This window comes from Salvelinus sp. IW2-2015, linkage group LG2, assembly GCF_002910315.2.
Source record: "Salvelinus sp. IW2-2015 linkage group LG2, ASM291031v2, whole genome shotgun sequence".
Lineage (NCBI taxonomy): Eukaryota > Metazoa > Chordata > Actinopteri > Salmoniformes > Salmonidae > Salvelinus > Salvelinus sp. IW2-2015.
Window position 1 is genome coordinate 23,994,602 of NC_036839.1, and position 20,078 is coordinate 24,014,679.

General features: G+C 46.6%; 1 protein-coding gene across 1 annotated transcript in view; it reads right to left on the reverse strand.

Annotated features, from left to right (window-relative positions):
• Window positions 1-20,078, reverse strand: part of gli2a (GLI family zinc finger 2a) — a 118,907-nt gene that overhangs the window by 8,223 nt on the left and 90,606 nt on the right. Inside the window, exons 5-12 of the mRNA XM_024006695.2 lie at window positions 17,729-17,923; window positions 9,163-9,364; window positions 7,715-7,916; window positions 6,158-6,268; window positions 5,807-5,938; window positions 2,599-2,748; window positions 1,458-1,622; window positions 904-1,182 (exon numbers count right to left, since the gene is read on the reverse strand). Of these exons, the coding sequence (XP_023862463.1) occupies window positions 904-1,182; window positions 1,458-1,622; window positions 2,599-2,748; window positions 5,807-5,938; window positions 6,158-6,268; window positions 7,715-7,916; window positions 9,163-9,364; window positions 17,729-17,923 (1,436 nt within the window). The remainder of the gene's footprint in view (window positions 1-903; window positions 1,183-1,457; window positions 1,623-2,598; window positions 2,749-5,806; window positions 5,939-6,157; window positions 6,269-7,714; window positions 7,917-9,162; window positions 9,365-17,728; window positions 17,924-20,078) is intronic.

A 20,078-nucleotide genomic window follows, 5' to 3' on the forward strand; every position in this document is an offset into this window, starting at 1 on the left:
AACTTATATAGACAGGTGTGGGCCTTTCCAAATCATGTCCAATCAATTGAATTTACCACAGGGGACTCCAATCAAGTTGTAGAAACATCTCAACGATGATCAATGGAAACAGGATGCACCTGAACTCAATTTCGAGTCTCATAGCAAATGATCTGAATACTTATATAAGGTATATCTGGTTTATATTTTGTAAAAAATGTGTAAACATTTCTAAATACCTGTTTTGGCTTTTTTATTATGGGGTATTGTGTGTAGATTGCTGAGGATTTTTTWWATTATATTTTTACCCATTTTAGAATAAGGCTATAATGTAACAAATTGTGGAAAAAGTCTGGGGGTCTGAATACTTTCCAAAGGCACTGTATAACTCATTGGGTAGATTTCACAGTACATCACAACATCTAACTGTAGCTAGTACACACTTTAAAACAAGAAGCTCTTGGAAAGTCCTCTGTTTTTAATACATGGAGGAACAGAGTAGTAAATTTCAAATATATTGACTGTTGACTCAGGATTGACATGCAGTGTTAAAAAGCATTGAAAGGAATAGAAACAGTGGTGGTGCTCACCTCTGGGAAGCCTGTCCAATAGGGAAAGTGTTAAGGAAAGAGAAGCACATTCAAGCAGTGACCAGAGAGGTGAGTTAGGTTAAGAAGAGGATAGACCATCAGCAGTTGTATCACAGATCAGTTCATGTGAAAGGTGATGTGAAAAATGGTGAAAGGCTTGCATTTGCGTCACAAGACTCAAATAACATAGAACATGTATGAATGATAATGTTAAGATTAGCATTTATAGTATTAAGTCGTTAGTAGTAGATGATAGGATTTTGACAATAGTCAAAGTCAATGCTTTGTTAAAAGCAGCTGTTATGACACAATAAAATGTCACATCCAGTCTTACTATTGAGTTCTCAGTCTTGATTGACTTGACCTGCAGGCAGTCCTCTGCTCCTCTAATGGTGCTGTTGGCCTCCATTTTTCCATCCATCCCTCTACCACTCTGTTTGGCATTTGCCTCGTTCTCTCCATTCCCCTTAGGAGGACCCCTGGGGGGCACATCGCCACGTTGTTTCTTGGTGACGTGGGCCTCAGGTCCGTGAACCGTCTTCACATGCTTCCTGAGAGAGCTGGGGTCTGTGTAGCGCTTAGTGCACCCAGGGATCTTACAGATGTAGGGTTTCTGGAAAGAATMATTTTACATAATATCTTATTATCTGATGTTAAAGTTGATTATTGTTTTCATCCATTGTCTTCTGAAAATACATTATGTAAAACACAAATAAAACAGAGAATGTTGACTGCATATTGGACATAAAAATCCTTAAAAGTGTAAACACAATGAACTTAAATGTGCATTAGTTGATTTAAATAATGGCAGTGGGTAAATACATAGATGTAGCTCACAGTATGTCTCTCATTTGATTGTCTATGGTTGGGTGTCTATAGAAGCCTTACCTCATTGGAGTGAGTTCTGTTCTGGTGCTTGGCTCTGTCTGAGGCGTTGGAGAAGGCTTTGTTGCAGCCCTCGTGTTCACAGACGTAAGGCTTCTCCCCTGTGTGAGACCTCAGATGGGTCTTCAGGTTCTCCAGGCGAGAGTAGGCCTTACAGCATCCTTCAAACTAGAGAGAGAGATGAGGGATGGATGGAAAAATTGATTGATGGAAAGGGGGAGGGAGAGAGAAGAGAGACAGACAGACAAAGGTCAGCATTAGCAATAGCCTCAGAGACTCTGACATGCATCACGCAAAAGTATTTGCTCTTTGAGAAAATGACTATTAAAAGAGACTGACATATACCACAAAAATGATTTGCTCTTTGAGAAAAATGACTATTAGAACTATTTAAGCAAAGCGCCAGACATCATGGAACACTTTGTTGAAACAAAGCAGCTGAGTAGTTCTGTGTTTAGCTTTGGTATGCTATGCATTGTTATGTGGTAGGATTTGGTATTCCTTCAGAGTGCGCTATGCTGTGCACTGTGGGTAATTGACAGAGAGTGTGAGATGGGATCAAACTAGATTAGCTCAAATGTGGACATAAAAGACCTGAGATCCTCCCTTTCAAAAACACAAGACTTGGTAGAGAGGGAGATAGCTAGGGTGAATGAGATGCATGTGGGATTTAGCAACTAAACTATACAGTAGAGTAGATCTTAATAAGGACCCATGGACCCCTAGTCCTCTTTACACTTGAATGACTAACATCCTCCTCTCATGTCAATCAGCCTTGTGAAGTCTTCTCTTCTCAGAAGTTCTCTTTTAATGGACTCACAAGCCCTCATTATTGAGCTTTGAAGCTGAGGATACTACACACAAAAATGTTATCATGAGTGAATCAGTGCAACAGATGAATCCCACTATGTGGAGTGGATGGATTTCTACTGGTGAGAAGCTAAAGTACCATTTTAAGGCTATGGTCTATAGTTATTATAGTGCACAAAGCAGAATCATAACCAGAGGTAGGACTTATAAATGTGTGTGATACAAGCAGAGATACTTAAGTGAGTGGCTTATCCGTGATCTATTACAGAAGCCTCTGGGCTTATTGGGAGAATGTGTACATTCCCAGGTGCATGTTGGGAATTAGAGTTCTTACTGTGCATTTGTGTGGCTTCTCTCCAGTGTGTCGCCTCATATGGACCACCAGCATGTACTGAGCCTTGAAGGGCTTCTGTTCCCGCGAGCACTCATCCCAGCGACACACAAATTCCTTCTTCTCCCCATGGATGTGGTCATTGTTGATATGCTGCAGAGAGAACAGGGGAACATGGGGTTACATGGGAATAAAACACATGGAAGTAAAACAGAGCAGGCATATGCATGTATCTCAACCTGTCTGGGAGATAGACATGAACCTCATCTGTTTCAGGATCTGATATTCTCAATCAACAAGTTGTCAGATTTGTTTATGTCTTTAAAAATGTCCCCTTCCTGCTCATTTGAGGTGGGATGGTGTGTGTGTTGTTGTTGTGTGTGTGTGGAGGAGACGTTGAGTCAGCAAAAAGCTTGTGAGAGCAGACCTCCCAACCATCCCTCTCTGAGTTCCCACCAGAGTGGAACAACCTTCTTCCCTTCCCCACGCCAGACCACGAGTGACAACGCCATCCATCAAGGCTGACAGTAAGTTTCCATTCGTCACGTTGTAGACAAAGGGTTGTGATGTGTTATTGGTGGGACTGTTTTGTCAGGCCCTGCGTCTCAAACACACACACACACACACACACACACACACACACACACATCCCACACACGACACACGACACACATTCAAAATCCTATTTTATCTAACCCTACACCCTGAACCTAACCCGTACTCTACCCTAACCCAAAAACCTAACCTAACCCTAAAACTAAACCTAGCTCCTAACCCTAACTCTAACGTAATTCTAACGTATCATCACACTTCTAACTAACGCAACAGAATACGATGATTTGGACTAACAAATGTCCATGGAAAATGTTTTACTACAAAAGTTAAACACACCCGCACACGATCCTGACTTGTCTTCCTGACACTGAGATTTACACACATCTCCTTCTCTCTCTCGCTTTGATCAGGAAACCAATGGTGTGTAACATACCGTGTGTACACTACTCTGAGATGTCCATGCTTGAATGGTTGATTTTATTTTCTACTGGAGATAAATTGTCTGTCTGTCTGTCTGTCTCTGTCTGTCTGTCTGTCTGTCTGTGTCTGTCTGTCTGTCTGTCTGTCTGTCTGTCTGTCTGTCTGTCTGTCTGTCTGTCTGTCTGTCTGTCTGTCTGTCTGTCTGTCTGTCTGTCTGTGTCTGTCTGTCTGTCTGTCCTGTACGTACTGTACTGTACTGTACTGTACTGTACGATAAAACTGACCACTCAGAGTGGTATTTTAAAATGTTAGCCGTCACAGACATGGTTGAAAGATCGTCAAAGGACCTTGGAGACATGCATCCATTTTTGCGTGAGCGTTTCAAAAACATGACAGTGATTGGACATAAATGTCTAGAGTTACATTCCATTAAATTACAGAAAACAAACTGAGAATCAAACACAGAGTTTTTGTTTCAGAGGAACTGCCTGTCTTTCATTTAAGTGTGTGTGGTCAGGAGGGCAGGAAGACTCATTCTGCTGTATTGTCTAGGCATGCAAGGCCACTTGGTAAGATTACCCTGCTTAGTGCCTATCCCTCTATTTCTACTGAGCCACACGCACACACACACAAACAACCACATGGAAAATATTCACACAGCCAGACAAACCACTTTGTCTCCTTGGGACCTTTACCCTCACTATATCCTACTAATGTGGCCACTTTGTCACAAGCCGGGGCCCTGGTCAAAAATAGTGCACTATATAGGGAATAGGGTGYCATTTGGGATGTAGCCATCCACCCACTGACTGGGTTAGTGGTTGACAGTCCTGATCCTGCCCAGTTCTTATTCAGAGGAAAAGTGGATGAACAAGTGAAGTGTGTGGCCTGCAACAGGCTTCCATTTTCAGCCATGTACTCTTCATACCATACTGAAACCATAATTTGGGGCTATTGGGGAAGGATTACTTTGGGTAAATAGAACTTAGAAGTTCTACGCCATAATTTAGTGTATTTTTTGTCAAGGTGAGTGATTTCACTTGTATGACTGGTGAGAACATTGTGTGAAACCTTGGAACTACAGTATAGGGGGTGTGTACTGTAGATGGAGGGATAAAGTCCTATCAAATACTTGGCAGCAGACTCTCAGTTATTACATCTACAGATGTCTACATCTACGTTGGTATGTAATTAGAAGTTACTGTAACAAGAGACTCATTCACACATGGACATTTACTGTTAATTTTTCTATTTTCCTTCCTTGCTGCCTTTCCCTTATTCCAGTGAGTTGTGGTATGTGATCTGCTTCACCATGTCCATCCACACCACCAGGCCCTAGCTTTGTTCCCTAATCCCCTCAATCCCTGACAGAGATGCAGTGTAGGGGGAATGGATCCTGGAACTTACTGGGGCTGGTCTGGACATGCCCTCTGTCAGGACGACTGGGGCCAGGGGGCTGGGTGGCAGGACGAGGGGGGAGAAGTGATAGGGTGGGGGAGGAGAGGGGAGCAAAGGGGGCAAATGGGGTTCTAAGGTGGCTCTACTCCTGGACTTTCTTTGTCAAGACAGACTGGAGGGTGGAAAGGGGTCGAGAAAGGGGCTAAGGTGAATCCATTCCTGACCCGTAACACTGGGAGTTAGAGACTTCAGAACATTCCAGACTCAGCTCAGAGACTCCCAGTCTGGGTACTGGACTGACAATCCCAGTTAATCATAGCCTATTGGAGTAGAGTACATAGGGCTGCATCAGGGGTTCCTTAGAGAGGAAAGGAATAAAACAGAGTTCCAGAGCTCTGAGTATGACGATGGATTTACTGCCATGCCTCTAGGGTTCAGAGGTCAGAGGTGGCTGAGAGCCAAGGATTGGGGTCACATCTGCAGGGGCGTTAGAGTACCTCCATCTCTTCAGTCAGAATCAACAGGCCTCATTAACCCTGCGCGTGTTAGCCACAGGAAAGGATCAGTTACTACTGCCTTGACTGGTTAAATCTTAAACCTGACTGGACTGATGCTTTAATGAGGAGCATAGGAGGCCTTTTTGAACATTAAAAAAAGGTGGGAAATGGGAGGGTGTCTTTCAGACTTCTTCCTGTATCTGTGTGCCTCTCTCTTGCCTTAAGTTTTTGTCCACTGAAAGTCACAAGCATATCCCCTGACTGTAGAGGCACCAGCAGGCCCCTACTCACAGATGTCCTAACTCTATGTGGTTACTAAAGATCACTTAATAATTACTCACATGAACGAGCTGGTCCTGGGTGTCGTACTCCTTGCTGCAGCCGACCCAGTGACAGTTGGTCTCGTAGACAGCCTCTGGCTCCTGCTTACACTCATCTTTGTCCAGCTCCTCACTCAGGTCCAGGACATGCTCCTGTGGACGAGAGGACTCAGTCAAAAGGGGTTCATGACTGTCTTATGTGCATGCAAGCACACAGTTTGTGTGTGTGTTGACAATAGCTTGTACTGTATATAACCAAGTATACTGTACTATTCTGCATTTGCTAATCTGCATCTTAATGATCTAAGATTGCTTTTGCACAACTCACTGTAAAGATAAGGGAAGCAAAAAATAGGTTGTGGGATCCCATACCTGAAAGCATGGTGATATGGGCCGGGGTCCTTCTGCTTCTGTCTTGACCTTGTGCCTCTTGGTGATCATGGGGTTGACTGTGCTGCTCACCGCCGGGTCACCACCAGCATTCTGCAGGAGAGAGAAGGAGGTAGACGTTAGAGACACAGACTATACCAGCCTTCTGAAGGACATACTGTAGAGAGAGAAGTAGAGGTTAGATAGAGTGGTCCTTAATGGCTCAGTTGGTAAGAATGTCAAGTTCAATTCACACAGGGATTATACACTAAATGTATGCACTCACTGGATAAAAGTGTCTGCTAAGTGGCTAAACAGAAGAAGGAGTCAGAGATGCAGTGCTCTGGAGTGTGTAGAGACAGAGGCAGAGTTAAGATAACTCAGAGCAAAGTCAGAGCGACATCACAGTATTGTTCTTGGCGCTGGCTGACTGGCTCTGTTCTATGGTAACGTGATGATGTGAGGTTTGGTTGGTTTCAGAGTCAACCAGAGCCAGCCAAGCACCAGGCTCAGGGCCCATAACTCGTATAGCGACCCGACACAGAGACTAAACAGTTTAGACTGCTTTATGAGAGTCAGCCAGGGGAAATATGAAAAGAGAGAAATTATTATCCACACTGCAACGCTCAGAGCTTTGATCCTCCAACCAACTCTCAACATAACAGACAGACAGGCCTTTTTACGCCTCAGTCACAGGCTCTGTGGAGAAGACGCTCAGTGTGAGTGTGTGAGTGTGTGTGTGTGTGTGTGTGTGTGTGTGTGTGTGTTTAAGCATCATAAAAAAGGATATGAAGTGAGGGTTGGGGGTCAGTGAGGAGGGGTCTCTCTAGTATCCAAATCCCACCCAGCCACTACAGTACAGTACGGCGCTGACTGTGCTTCAGCGGCCCCATGCTCTCACTAACACTACCTTCAATGGCTGGAAACCAGGGGAAATGTGGTTCTGATCAATGTCTGKGRGGGGKGGGGGGGGGGGGGGGGGGTTTAGCTCAGTGTGTGTGTGTGTGTGTATCTGTGTGTACATTGGTATACTAAAATTGACATAGTGATTGAATTTATGGGTGTGTGTGTGAGGGGGTGACGGTAGATGAGGGGGAAGTTTACATTCATAGAGACCATGTATACAATAGGTTGATAAAGGAGACAAAGGAAACACTTCTATGAACTGAGACAGATAAAAACTGCTGCTAATGGGAGGGAGTCATCCTCCAGCTCATAGCGGAGCGAACCCTAGCCAAAAACACTTGACAGTTTATGATACTCTTGGGCTGGATTAATTTAGCATGCCATCATTTTATCCATAATTTACGTAGTATACTTTGGACAATATACAGTCTACATTCCATTCACGTTAGAGAGCTTTGGTTTCTGTGTTATAGCTGAATGGAATTCATCCGTATCCCTCTCTGGGTATTCACAACTCCATTCATAGAATTGCATAGAAAACATGAATTATAGGATCTCTAGGACTACATCGTCATGCGCGTCACAATTAAACCAGTGTCTGTGAGATATCAGACATATAAGTGCAGATATCTGACGTAAGACAATGCTACTCACCTGGTTGGACTCAGAGCTGGAAGTGTTGTGGGTGGTGTTGAGGGTGGAGGCTGCCAGGGCGTGGGCATGCTGGCGGGCAGCGAATGAGGGCGAGGGCTGGATAAGGGGAGGAGTATGGCCGAACGCACTCAGGCCTCTCTGCTGGCTGAGCAGCTGCTGGTAGGCCATGGGGTTGATGGGGTGGGGGAAGGTGAACGACGGACTGAGAGATGAAAGGACAGGACAGTTATAATCGGATGCACTCCATTTTTAAATACAACAGCAAATAAAATAACTGTAATCACTTAGTTATAGAGATGAGATCACTTTTAAAACTGTGCAGCTATTCTATGATTGATTGGTGTATGTGGAGCCCTATGTGTCGATTGTTGAAAGTAATACATAAGTTCTAGAGATGTATATGTGTAGAACAGTCGTTGTGTACTGTATGTGTGTGCACCACATGTACACTATATACAAAAGTATGTGGGCACCCCTTCAAATTAGTGGATTTGTCTATTTCAGCCACACCCATTGCTGATAGGTGTATAAAATCGAGCACACAGCCATGCAATATACATAGACAAACATTGGCCTTACTGACTTTCAACGTGGCACGTCATAGGATGCCTTTCAACGTCATAGGATGCCACCTTTCCAACAACTCAGTTTGTCAAATTTCTGACCTGCTAGAGCTGCCCCGGTCAACTGTTAGTGCTGTTATTGTGAAGTGGAAACATCAGCCGTGAAGTGGTAGGCCACACAAGCTCACCGAACAAGACCGCCGGGGGCTGAAGTGCATAGTGTGTAAAAATCATCTGTCCTGTTGCAAGACTCACTACTGAGTTGCAAACTGCCTCTGGAAGCCTTTCGTCGGGAGCTTCATGAAATGGGTTTCCATAGCCAAGCAGCCGCACACAAGCCTAAGATCACCATGCTCGCCGCCATTGGACTCTGCAGCAGTGGAAACGTGTTCTCTGGAGTGATGAATCACGCTTCACCATCTGGCGAATTTGGGTTTGGATGGACGAATTTGGGTTTGGCAGATGTCAGGAGAATGCTACCTGCCCCAATGCATAGTGCCAACTGTGAAGTTTGGTGAAGGAGGAATAATGGTTGTGGCTGTGTTTCGGGTTAGGCCCCTAAATTCCAGTGAAGGGAAATCTTAACACTACAGGATACAATGACATTCGAGACAATTCTGTTTCCAACTTTTGGGATGGACACCGACCGAGAGCCAAGCCTAATTGCACAACATCAGTGCCCAACCTTATTAATGCTCTTGTGGCTGAATGGAAGCAAGTCCCCGCAGCAATGTTTCAACATCTAGTGGAAAGCCTTCCCAGAAGAGTGAAGACTGTTATAGCGGAAAAGGGGGCACCAACTTCATATTAATGCCCATGATTTTGGAATGAGATGTTTGACGAGCAGGTGTCTACATACTTTTGGTCATGTAGTGTATCTKGTACCTGATGCCGCTGACTGACAGGTGTCCGTAGGAGCTGCTGGCTGCAGAGCTGGAGCGTGAGTTGTTAATGTAGGCCACGAGGGAGTTGGGCGAGGTACGGATCATGGTCTGCAGGTCGATGCTGGCATCTGAGAGAGGGGAGATGGACAGGGCTCGCTTTCTGTTCAGCCTGGGGTTCAGTCTGGGGCTGGAGAACCGGGACACTGCAGATCGAGAGCACCAATCAATCAATCAATCAAACAAACATATTTATAAAGCCTTTTTAACATCAGCAGTGCTTTGCAGTACCCAGGCTAAATCCCAACGAGAAAGCCTATACACACAACATGTTAGTGACCCTTTCTCCCTACCCTGACTAAGTGTTACAACAATTGTGAGAAGAAAACAAAATGTCACTAGTAGTATACTCCCACAGCATACTAAAAAGTAAGAATACTAATGTCAGTCAGTAAACCCCCAAAGAGTTACAGTTTTAAGATGAAAGCAGAAGAAACCTGTTTATCCAGAGGTGTTCTAGTAGAGGTCATTCTAGTGCTAGTCTAGCCTAGACTAAGGTACAGTCCCCCTCAGTCTGTCTATGCTGTACCAAATGGCACCCTATCCATATTTAGTGCACTGCACTACTTTTGACCAAAAGTAGTGCACTACATAGCTAATAGGGTGCCATTTGGGATGCAGCCTATATCTCTCTCCATCATCTCTCTAACACCACCCCAACCCCCCTCCTCCCCTTAACGCTCACATCCTCTTATGCATAATGAATCCCTCCCAATAATTTGCTGTAATTACCGTGATAAGAATCTCACCCAGTCAGTTGTATTTCAGCATGTTAAATGGAGGCAATTTATACAAATTGATTTGAGAATACCATTAAAAGAATGAAGCATAGCTACAAAAGGTAAAGGTAAACCCAGAGAGTCATGGATGGCTTTTACCAAGCTGTTTTTGGAGCACGAATATTACAATAAAAACCAAACATTACGTTTTTTTCCACGAACTGTTGATTTGGTATTGTGTCAACTTTGACACTTTTGGAACTAATTCCCTCAGGTTGTGTATTATAATCATCATTATTCTGTAAGAATGCATGTAGACATCCTTAACCGAGTTCTGTGCATGTAATTCTGACCTGAATTGAGCACGTAGTTCACTTTAACCTTCCTCTTTGGGACATGCAATGGAAAGTCCCTTTTACAGGCTACATAAAACAGTTCCAGGTGGTCAAAGACATTTAGAAAGATGTCTTTCAGGGTTGTTCAAAAAGTTAATAGAATTTTTCTTTGGTGGGATTGGGTTTGACTCTGTTCCTGTGGCAATGGGTGACAGTTAGGGAGAGAAAGACAGAGGTAGTGGTAGGGAAGGTAAAGGGAAAGTGGGATACTTTCCCATTCAGTTGTACAACTGAATGCCTTCAACTGAAATGTGTCTTCCGCATTTAACTCAACCCCTCTGAATCAGAGAGGTGCAGGGGCTGCCTTAAATCGACATCCACGTCTTCGGCGCCCGGGGAACAGTGGGTTAACTGCCTTGCTCAGGGGCAGAACGACAGATTTTAACCTTGTCAGCTCTGGGATTCGATCCAGCTACCTTTCGGTAGGGGGTAGTGGCTAGCAGAATACGGGGTAAGGGTAGGGGGTAGCGTTGTCCAGCTGCTGTGGGCCAACAGGTGCTGAGTATTAGCCCTGGTGTGATGTGGCGTGGCAGGACACATACCAGGGCAGAGTGGTGGGGGTAGTACTGGTCTGGGATGGGGGGTTATTAGGCCTAACAGGGGGCATCATCAGAGGCGCTGGCAACAGGAAGTTCTTAATAGCTCCCATCACACCTCCCCAAAACACACGGACAGACGCACACACCACCACCTGCCAACATGTCAAACACACCACTGTCAACCTGCAGCCAATCCTCTGACCCTTTATTGGGTAAATTAGTGATCCTTTCTTTCAGGCCATATGGATTCAGAGACCACTATACTTATCCAAACCTATGGCCGTAAAAATGGTAGTCTTATACATGGTGTGTGTGTGGGTGGGTGTCGGGGCATGCGCACGTGTGTGGGTGTGTGTAAAAAAAGACTATTATGTTGCTGAGTTGTAAAACAAAAGGCTTATGTGCTTACTTAGAGAGCTGCAGGACTTCAGAGGGACTCTGGCTGCTCAATGAAAACTCAGCTGTAGAGATGTATGAAAAAGTTGACAAAAACAACAACAACTAAGAATGTTCTTCTATGAAGCTAAAAAAATAAATGTATCAAGTATCATTAGGCATATTGCGAAAGGAGGGGGGGGGGGGGTGAGGGGGGGAGTAGAGGGGGAGGAGAGAGAGGGGGTGGAGTGGGGAGAGGAGAGGGTTGCTACCCGGATACGACAGTGGTTTATATTATACTCTTTAGAAAGGCTAGGGGTGGATTCAGATTTGCATCGAGTGTAATGGCTCTTTCTCTCTTGCCTGGGACTGGGCTGGCCCATTGTGGAGCTGCCGTGTGTTTGTCTGTGTGTGTGTCTCGGTCTGTGTGTGTGGTGCAGCGGTCTTATTAATCTCTGCTCACCACAGAACTGAACCTCAGGGGAGATTTGCTTATTAATGTGCCACTTTATAAAGCAGGAAACTAAGCGAGGTACGGCTCACAGCCTGGCGAAACTGGCGCCTGCCTCACCCCCTGGACACCCTTCCCAAAAGACAGCCTCATACCCCATACCCCAAAACCCTCCATATCCCTAGCCCCAGACATGATCTCAACCCCTTCACAAAAGACTGATTCACCCCCCAAAAACCCACACCTATATCCCCAGACATACTGTAGTAATAACCCCCTTAACATTGTCTCAACCCCTTTCATACCTCATACCTCCAACCCCAAAATCCACATCCGTAGTTAATGTGTTAGTCAACAGTGTGTGCATGAGAGCGCAGCGTTTGCTTTTCTAGCCTGGACCTGGCACACCAAGGATGCACTCCTCCACTGGCCCCCCAAGTTAGAGAGACAGCGCCTGAAGACAGCCGCAATTTATTAGGGCGGCAGGTAGCCTTGAGGTTAGAGCGTTGGGCCATTAACCCGAAAGGTTGCTGGTTCGAATACTGGAGCCGTCAAGGTGAACAATCTATCACTGTGCCCTTGAGCAAGGCACTTAACCCTAATTGTTTCAGGGGCGCTGTATAATGGTGACCCTGGCCGTGACCCCACTCCCTGCGGGTGTCTCAGGGGGAGTTGGTATATGCAGAAAAACACGTGCGTAACAGGACAAAAATAAGCACCCCTGTGAGGTCATTGTTGTGTCTGCTCTGCCTGAGGTTACTCAGGCAACATACACAGTGATGGAGTGCTTTATCGATGGCGGGGCTCTAATTTAGGGGTATGCCAGGTTCTGGCAGCAGGGAGGTGGCGTGGCGCTGGCCCGAGGGATATGTCCTGTTCTCTAGGTCTAGGACTCTGTCTCTGTGGGAGCAGAGTGGAGCACAGGGAGGGTTAGCTATAATTGGGGGATCTGGACTGATATATAGGTTCATAATCACAGGCACTTGAGTGCACATTAACAAAAAAAACTAAAAGGGGGCTGAGCGATTATTTTAAGCATCTGCCTTGCTGTTTTGATGGAAATGGCTTTGTGGAAAATCTGAATACTGTAATTGAAGGGTAGTAATCCTTAATCCTTTACCCCCCCGTCCCTCCCAGTACAGCCCCCAAACCAAAGCCCCCCGAATGAGAGTTGGCACAGGTTCCACACACAGCACACAAAGGTAGTCTCCCTTTGTTCAGTGCAACAGGCTTTAGAGGCCTGTAGTTAGTAGTTAGCCTGAGAGAATGATATTACAATGGGATGTAGGGTCTCTTTATCTGGGCTCTGTTTTCCCATCAGGAGAGCCAGTGGAGCCCTGTGGAGGGCCTGGCTTTGTTGGGTCATTTAGTTAGGAGTGTTGATTCACTACCTCTGCTGCTCTCTGGCTATGTCTGTCTGTCTCTCTCTCTGGCCTCTCTCTGGCCTCTCTCTGGACTCTCTCTGGACTCTCTCTGGTCTCTCTCTGGTCTCTCTCTGGTCTCTCTCTGGTCTCTCTTTCACTCGGTCTCTCTCTCTAGTAGGGTTGCTGTACAGTGGATCCACTACCTCCACTGCTCTAGCTCTCTCTCTTTCAGATGACCCCAGACTGAGGTAAAGCATGCCGGGTCAGGCGTTGGTCCTCCGAGGCGAGGGAGAGAGGCCCAGCGCGAGGCCCATTCTCCCCCCTAAACAACACCGCAGCCTGGGTACCAGCCAGCCAAGAGCCCCAGCCCAGCCACCCCAGCTCCGCTCTGCTCTCCTCCGAGTGGGGAGGAATGTTTATTTTTCCTGGTAAATCTCGCTAATACCATCACTGCACATTTTATTAGAGGGAGCTCACTGCGATGATTCCCCTATGAGCCCCCAGTGTCCTGCTAAAGCCAGCTGTGTGTTTTTGTGTATGTGCACACTTCTGCCGGGGGCTCATGTGTGTTCATACAGTAAGTGTTTGTGTATGTAGTCCGCAGGGACTGGACAAGACCCCCCTCATTCTCCGTCCCTCCCTCCCTCCTGCTCCCCAAACACTAAGATCTCTTTTTCCTCTGACTGCATGGCAGACATTTACTTTGGCAGCAGCTATTGTCATGGGACCTTTGCGTTTCTTTTCCCGGCAGCAGGGTCCTATGCTGCTCTACAACCCTCCCCCCTTGTTTAGCCTTGTTTGGCGCGTTCCTCAGTGAGCTTACTATTAAGACATGATGAAGTGTAATCTGTAGGATTTACAGTATTTAAATTTACACTGAAAAGGGTGAAAATGCTGTTCCAGCTAGTGCAGAGGTGGCTAATCATTTTGTCTTGAGGGCCACATCAGTATTAAACAATTCAGAGGAGGGCTGTACAGATTATTTTCTGGACCGATTTGTTCCATCTATCCATCGATCTATCTGAGATCTCTGGGTGAGACCATTCATAACATCACACGCCACACGCAATAGATTTACTAAGGGCTTTAGGGAACAAGGCCCAACTGGCCTCTGCCTGGTTTGGTGGAAACATTTGTGTCTGCTATTAGCGGGGGAAATCGGTCTATGTTGTTTTAGTGGATGAACGCGTCAGAGCACGCCACTGGCACAGAGGCACACTTGGCATTTCAGCACGGCCCACGCTAACCAACCAACTGACGGACGGCAGGAGGATCTGTCGGTGTTTGTTTTGTAGGCCTGTCGGAGCAGACTGCATGTAGCCTACATGGCACCCATGCCTCAATCAGTCACACAGTGGGCGGAGGAGAGGAGCAGAGAGCTACTGGGCTGCGTCCCAAATGGCACTCTATTCCCTATACTGTATAGTGCAGTAATTTTGACCAGGGCCCATAATGTGTTCTTAGAGAAAGCATTACTACTCCCCTTCACTCTCTGCGGAGCATAAGGCCTCAACAAAGGGATCCAAAACTGAGAATGGGTTTGCACACAGTCAGATTAATGATCAGATTATTGACTGTTTCATTAATTGTATTACGGTATACAATTGTCAACGTACTGTATACAGTACCACGCATGGGCACAGGGATACATGGTCTGTCCTGAGCAGCTAGCTCTGGGAAACTGGACAGCATCAGGGTGCCATGTTTAGTGTCATTTAGCTATGTTCTTGAGAAAAGACCCAGGTTATAGCTCTGCTTAATGGCAAGTGGTAAAACGTACAGTAAATCCATACATTAACCCTATGGAACTATGAGAACACCTGACTGTCTTAAAACTTTACTGTACACCCGGCACTAGGGCTAGTCTGCAGAATTTTCCATGAACACATTTCTCCCTTTTATTAACGATCACTATTTTTTTAAGCCCACTCTCTCATGTTTGCAGTACTAATAGGAATCACTGGGAAGGGAAAATAACCAGCCATACTATAACTTTGGGTTCACTGAGGACTCAGCTCTTGTGGTAGGTCCAATGAATTTATTAGAGCATAAATTGATTTTTAAATATGCATATGAATTTATTTAATTTTATCAGCGCTAGGCTTCCAAAACAAACGTAGCGGTCTCGATGCATATGTATCGCCCTCTCTGCCATTAAATGAGGGTCTTTATTCAGCCAGGCCGTATGCTGAGACGCTGAGCCATTAGCTGACTGGCTAGGTCAATACAGAGTCTGTGTGTGTCTGTGGAGCTGCTAGCCTCGCTAACCGCACTAACGGAGAGCTTCAAGCCAGAGAGTGCCCAGGACGCTGACCACATCAAACCCAGCCAGGTTTGAGAAGTAGAGAACACCAAATAAACCTGCCAGGGGGAGGTGTGGAGGTGAGGGGGGTGTGGGGAGGCGAGGAGAAGGCCCAGTTCTGTGCTGTGTGAGTCGGTGTCTGTGGGTGTTTGAGCAAACAGCCTCCCCAAACAACTGTGGGAAGCCAGCAGCAGTGGCGGTCACGCCGGGAGAGAGGAGTGGGAGGATGGATGGAGGAATGGAGGGACGGAGTAGTGAAGGAGGAAGACAACAACCTCTATGCCCAAATCTGCATGCCCTCCCCTCCTCCTCCCTCTCTTCATGTTTGATTTAGTGATTGAGGGGTAATTTAAACGGTTCATTTCAAGGTGGATCCTGCGTTGGCAGGGATCATGGCGGTAGCGTTTTCCTAGCATGCACATGAGGATTGGTGCTTTAGCGTCACGCAGGGTGGACGGAGAGCGTGACAGGAGGTGCAAACACCGTTAGATGGTAGATGGCTCGTTCTCACTCTTTTCCCTTGGGTGGTTTGAGACCGGATAAAAGTGATATGGATACCAAACAGGGAGTCTGTGCCAGGCAGAGAATGTATGTGTTTGACGGTCGAAAGGCATCGAAAGGCTTACTTTCATGGACAGTTTAGTTTAGCTTTCCACTCTGCAGCACTGTATTGCCCATTCATACAGCTAACTGGAAGGTTCCTGAGTTGAAATAATCTCCAGGTCCTAGCAGCATTATTAGGCCGTACTTATCACTCTGTTCATAGGCCTGGGACTGTCTGCAAGGCTATGGTCCCTGACCATATGTCTGACCTCTCCTGTGAAAAGCAGGGTTGTTCACCACGTCTCTTCTGTCACACTGTCACTAAATCTCCCCTGCCTGCCACTATCCTCTATCCCTGCCGTTAGATTGCACAAGCAGAGCAGGGACCACAGATTTACAGTATACCTGCCATAACACTGACTGAGAAACAGAGAAGAGACAGATTCAGAAGCCCTGGCATCTGCTGCTGCCTGAAATATAGTACATCCACTGCCAAACCTCTCTCTCTCTCGCTTTCTCTATTTGTCTCTCATCTCTGTATCATCTCTCACACACTCACTCTCTCTCTCCATCTCATTCTCTCCTCTTTCTTCCTCTCTCTCTCTCTCTTTTCCTCTCCCTCTCAACATGGTTGCCCTTTTAAGGTTACCACTGTGGATTTGTAGGATGTTACTCATAACAGAGTAACACACCTGAAACACTATGCGACTAGCTGTGTAAATTAGAGGCCTGTGTTGGGAGAACAGTGGTCGGCCTTTCTGTCATGGGCTTTTCTGTGTTTATAGACACCCCCTGCTATGACTGAGGCTTTTTATAAGTCCAGGAATGCTCCTCTTGCTTTGATGTGGGGAAGTCTTACACACAGAAAGCCACAAGAAGAAGAAAGGGCATCTATGAAAAGCACAGCACCACATACCTGGAGGTAAGCACAAAGGGTGATGAGGCTCTTAGTATTTAGTAGTGGGGCATATGGATACTTCACAATGTACACTGAGTATACAAAACATTAAGAACACCTGCTCTTTCCATGACATAAACTGACCAGGTGAAAGCTGTGATCCCTTATTGACCAGGTAAATCCACTTCAATCAGTGTAGATGAAGGGGACAAAAACAGGTTAGAGAAGGATTTTTAAGCCTTGAGACAATAGGGACATGGATTGTGTATGTGTGCCATTCAGATTTAAGTGCCTTTAAACTGGGTATGGTAGTAGGTGCCAGGCGTACCAGTTTGTGTCAAGAACTGCAACACTGCTGTGTTTTTCACGCTCAACAGTTTCCTGTGTGTATCAAGAATGGTGCACCACCCAAAGGGCATCCAGCCAACTTGACACAACTGTGGAAAGCAATGGAGTCAACATGGGCCAGCATACCTGTGGAACTCTTTCGACACCTTGTAGAGTCCATTCCCTGACAAATTGAGGCTGTTCTGAGGGCAAGGGGGGTGCAACTCAATATTACAAAGTTGTTCCTAATGCTTGGTACACTCAGTGTATGATACAGCTAGCAGTAAGGTGGGAAAGTCCCACATATGATAGTCAGTGTGACCTGGGCTGTGTCAGGTCAAAGGTAGTTCAGGGGTAGGAAACCCTGTAGGGCCACAGGCACTTCATGTTTTGCTTTAGACCAGGTGATGAATTTATTCAATTAAGTTGAGTGAGGTGATTGGTAGAATCAGGTGTGGTGTCTGGTTGGGAAAGAATCCTGCAGTGCAGTGGCTGTTGCACTCCAGGACCAGGGTTGCCAACCCCTGATCTAGGGAATCGGGTGTCATTTGGGGTACACCCCAGGAAGGTGTGTTTCAGGATTTCAGGGTTACTCACCGTCCACAGGGCTGATGTAGTCGGGCAGGTGTGCTGCTGCGGCTGCTGCTGCTGCGGCCGCCCCGGTCTGCATGATGAGGTCTCCGTAAGTGCTCCTGCCACTGGCCATGAGGTGGTAGTAATCTGTAGGGTTGGCACCTGGAGGTGGAGGGGGCAGGCTGAACAGACCATGCTCCTTCAGGTGCTCATGGGTCACTGTCGGACAGAGATGGAGAGAGGGGTGAGATGTGAGACACAGGTCAACTAATGAACAACTGACATGGGGACAGGGAAGACTGACACAGGAACAGACAAAGAGAGAGAGAGGGGGGGGGTGAAATGAGAGGACGCAGAGACAGACACAGACCAAAACAGTGAATAGTAGAATTGACAGACGGAGAGACATGGTGCGTTGGACAGACATGGTGCGTTGCTTCACAGGTTTGAAGATCTATGCTACAGAAGATGCCTGGAGGGCAAAAGGCTTTTGATAAAAGATAGGTGAAGTCTTTGAGGTTTGCTGGGGTGTGTGAATGACCCCGGGGAGTAAACGAAGAAGAGAAAGAAGGAGGGAATAGAACATTCCTGCTCTTCTCCTGTCTCGTACATAAATTCATTGAGACAGATTACCCGCACGTGCTCACTCACACACACACACACACACACACACACACACACACACACACACACACACACACTCAGTCTGTCTGTCCAGTCCAACTACTCCACCATCCTCAGTCTGTCTGTCCAGTCACTACCCTCCACAATCCTCAGTCTGTCTGTCCAGTCCATACCTCCACACCCTCCACCATCTCGTGTCTGTCCAGTCCACACCTTCCACATCTCAGTCTGTCTGTCCAGTCCACTACCTTCCACCATCCTCAGTCTGTCTGTCCAGTCCACTACCCTCCACCATCCTCAGTCTGCTGTCCAGTCCATCCCTCCACCATCCTTAGTCTGTCTGTCCATCCACTACCTTCCACCACCTCAGTTGTCTGTCCATCCACTACCCTCACCACCTCATCTTGTCTGTCCATCCACTACCCTCCACATCCTAGTCTGTCTGCCAGTCCACTCCTCCAGCATCCAGTCTGTCTGTCCAGTCCACTACCTTCCACCATCCTAGTTTGTCTGTCCAGTCCACTACCCTCCACCATCCTCAGTCTGTCCTCAGTCCACTACCTTCCACCATCCTCAGTCTGTCTGTCCAGTTCCACTACCTTCCACCATCCTTAGTCTGTCTGTCCAGCCACTACCCTCCACCATCCTCAGTCTGTCTGTCCAGTCCACTACCCTCCACCATCCTCAGTCTGTCTGTCCAGTCCACTACCCTCCACCATCTCAGTCTGTCTGTCCAGTCCACACAAAGCAGCTTACTGGAAGTGGTTATGTGATCCGGCAGGCGAGGAGAAACTAAAGCTTCTCTGTGGGCCTCCTAGCCAGCAACAAACAGACGCCTGTTCTTTTTTTACCACAGCCAGCCCCTAATTAGTCCTGATAGGACCGTTTTGGTGTGGCCCATGGTTTAGGCACTGCAGAGGAAGGGGCTCAAACCTCCACCCCTCCTTCCCCTCTCTCTCTCTCTCTTCTCCCCCAGTTTATCTAACTAACAGTAGTGACATTAGGTCAGGGGTGGTTGGAGTAAAACATATATACTTTAAAATGACTAAAACCAAATGGAAACTGTGTAGAAATGATAATAGACCTACATTCATACAGTTTCTTGACTGTGTCCACCTCGCTAATAATCACCCAAAGAAAGCTAGACATTCAGGGAGCATCGGAAATAGTAAAAAACTATGGATAGAGGATTATTTTTTGTGCATTTCTACGGCGAGGAAATATAGCACATTTTCAGTGCAGCCCTCCAGACCTCTTTGATGACTGAATGTGGACCCCGGGGTAAAATTGGTTTGACACCCCTGCATTAGGCCCTTTAAGGAGTTCAAACCTCCACCCTTCCATCCCTCCTTTCTTCCGCTTCTCCTTTCTCATCTGTAGAGACGTTTGCCCTGATATATCCGCAGGGGCAAACGGAGAGCAGGAAACAGGGGAGGAGCCACAGTTATGGCTATAGGCCACAGTGGCTCACTGCAAAAGGAAAGAAAACAAATCTACATCTCACTCTTACAGCTTGTGACACTTTTAAATGTGGGTTACAGGGTGCAGGTGTTAACACGTTCTACATCAATATTTCCGTAATGCTCAAGGGTTCCCTTCTCTACCACTATGGATGCCATTTTATGGCTGTGTGTGTGTGTGTGTGTGTGTGTGTGTGTGTGTGTGTGTGTGTGTGTGTGTGTGTGTGTGTGTGTGTGTGTGTGTGTGTGTGTGTGGTGTGTGTGTGTGTGTGGTGTGTGTGGTGTTGTGT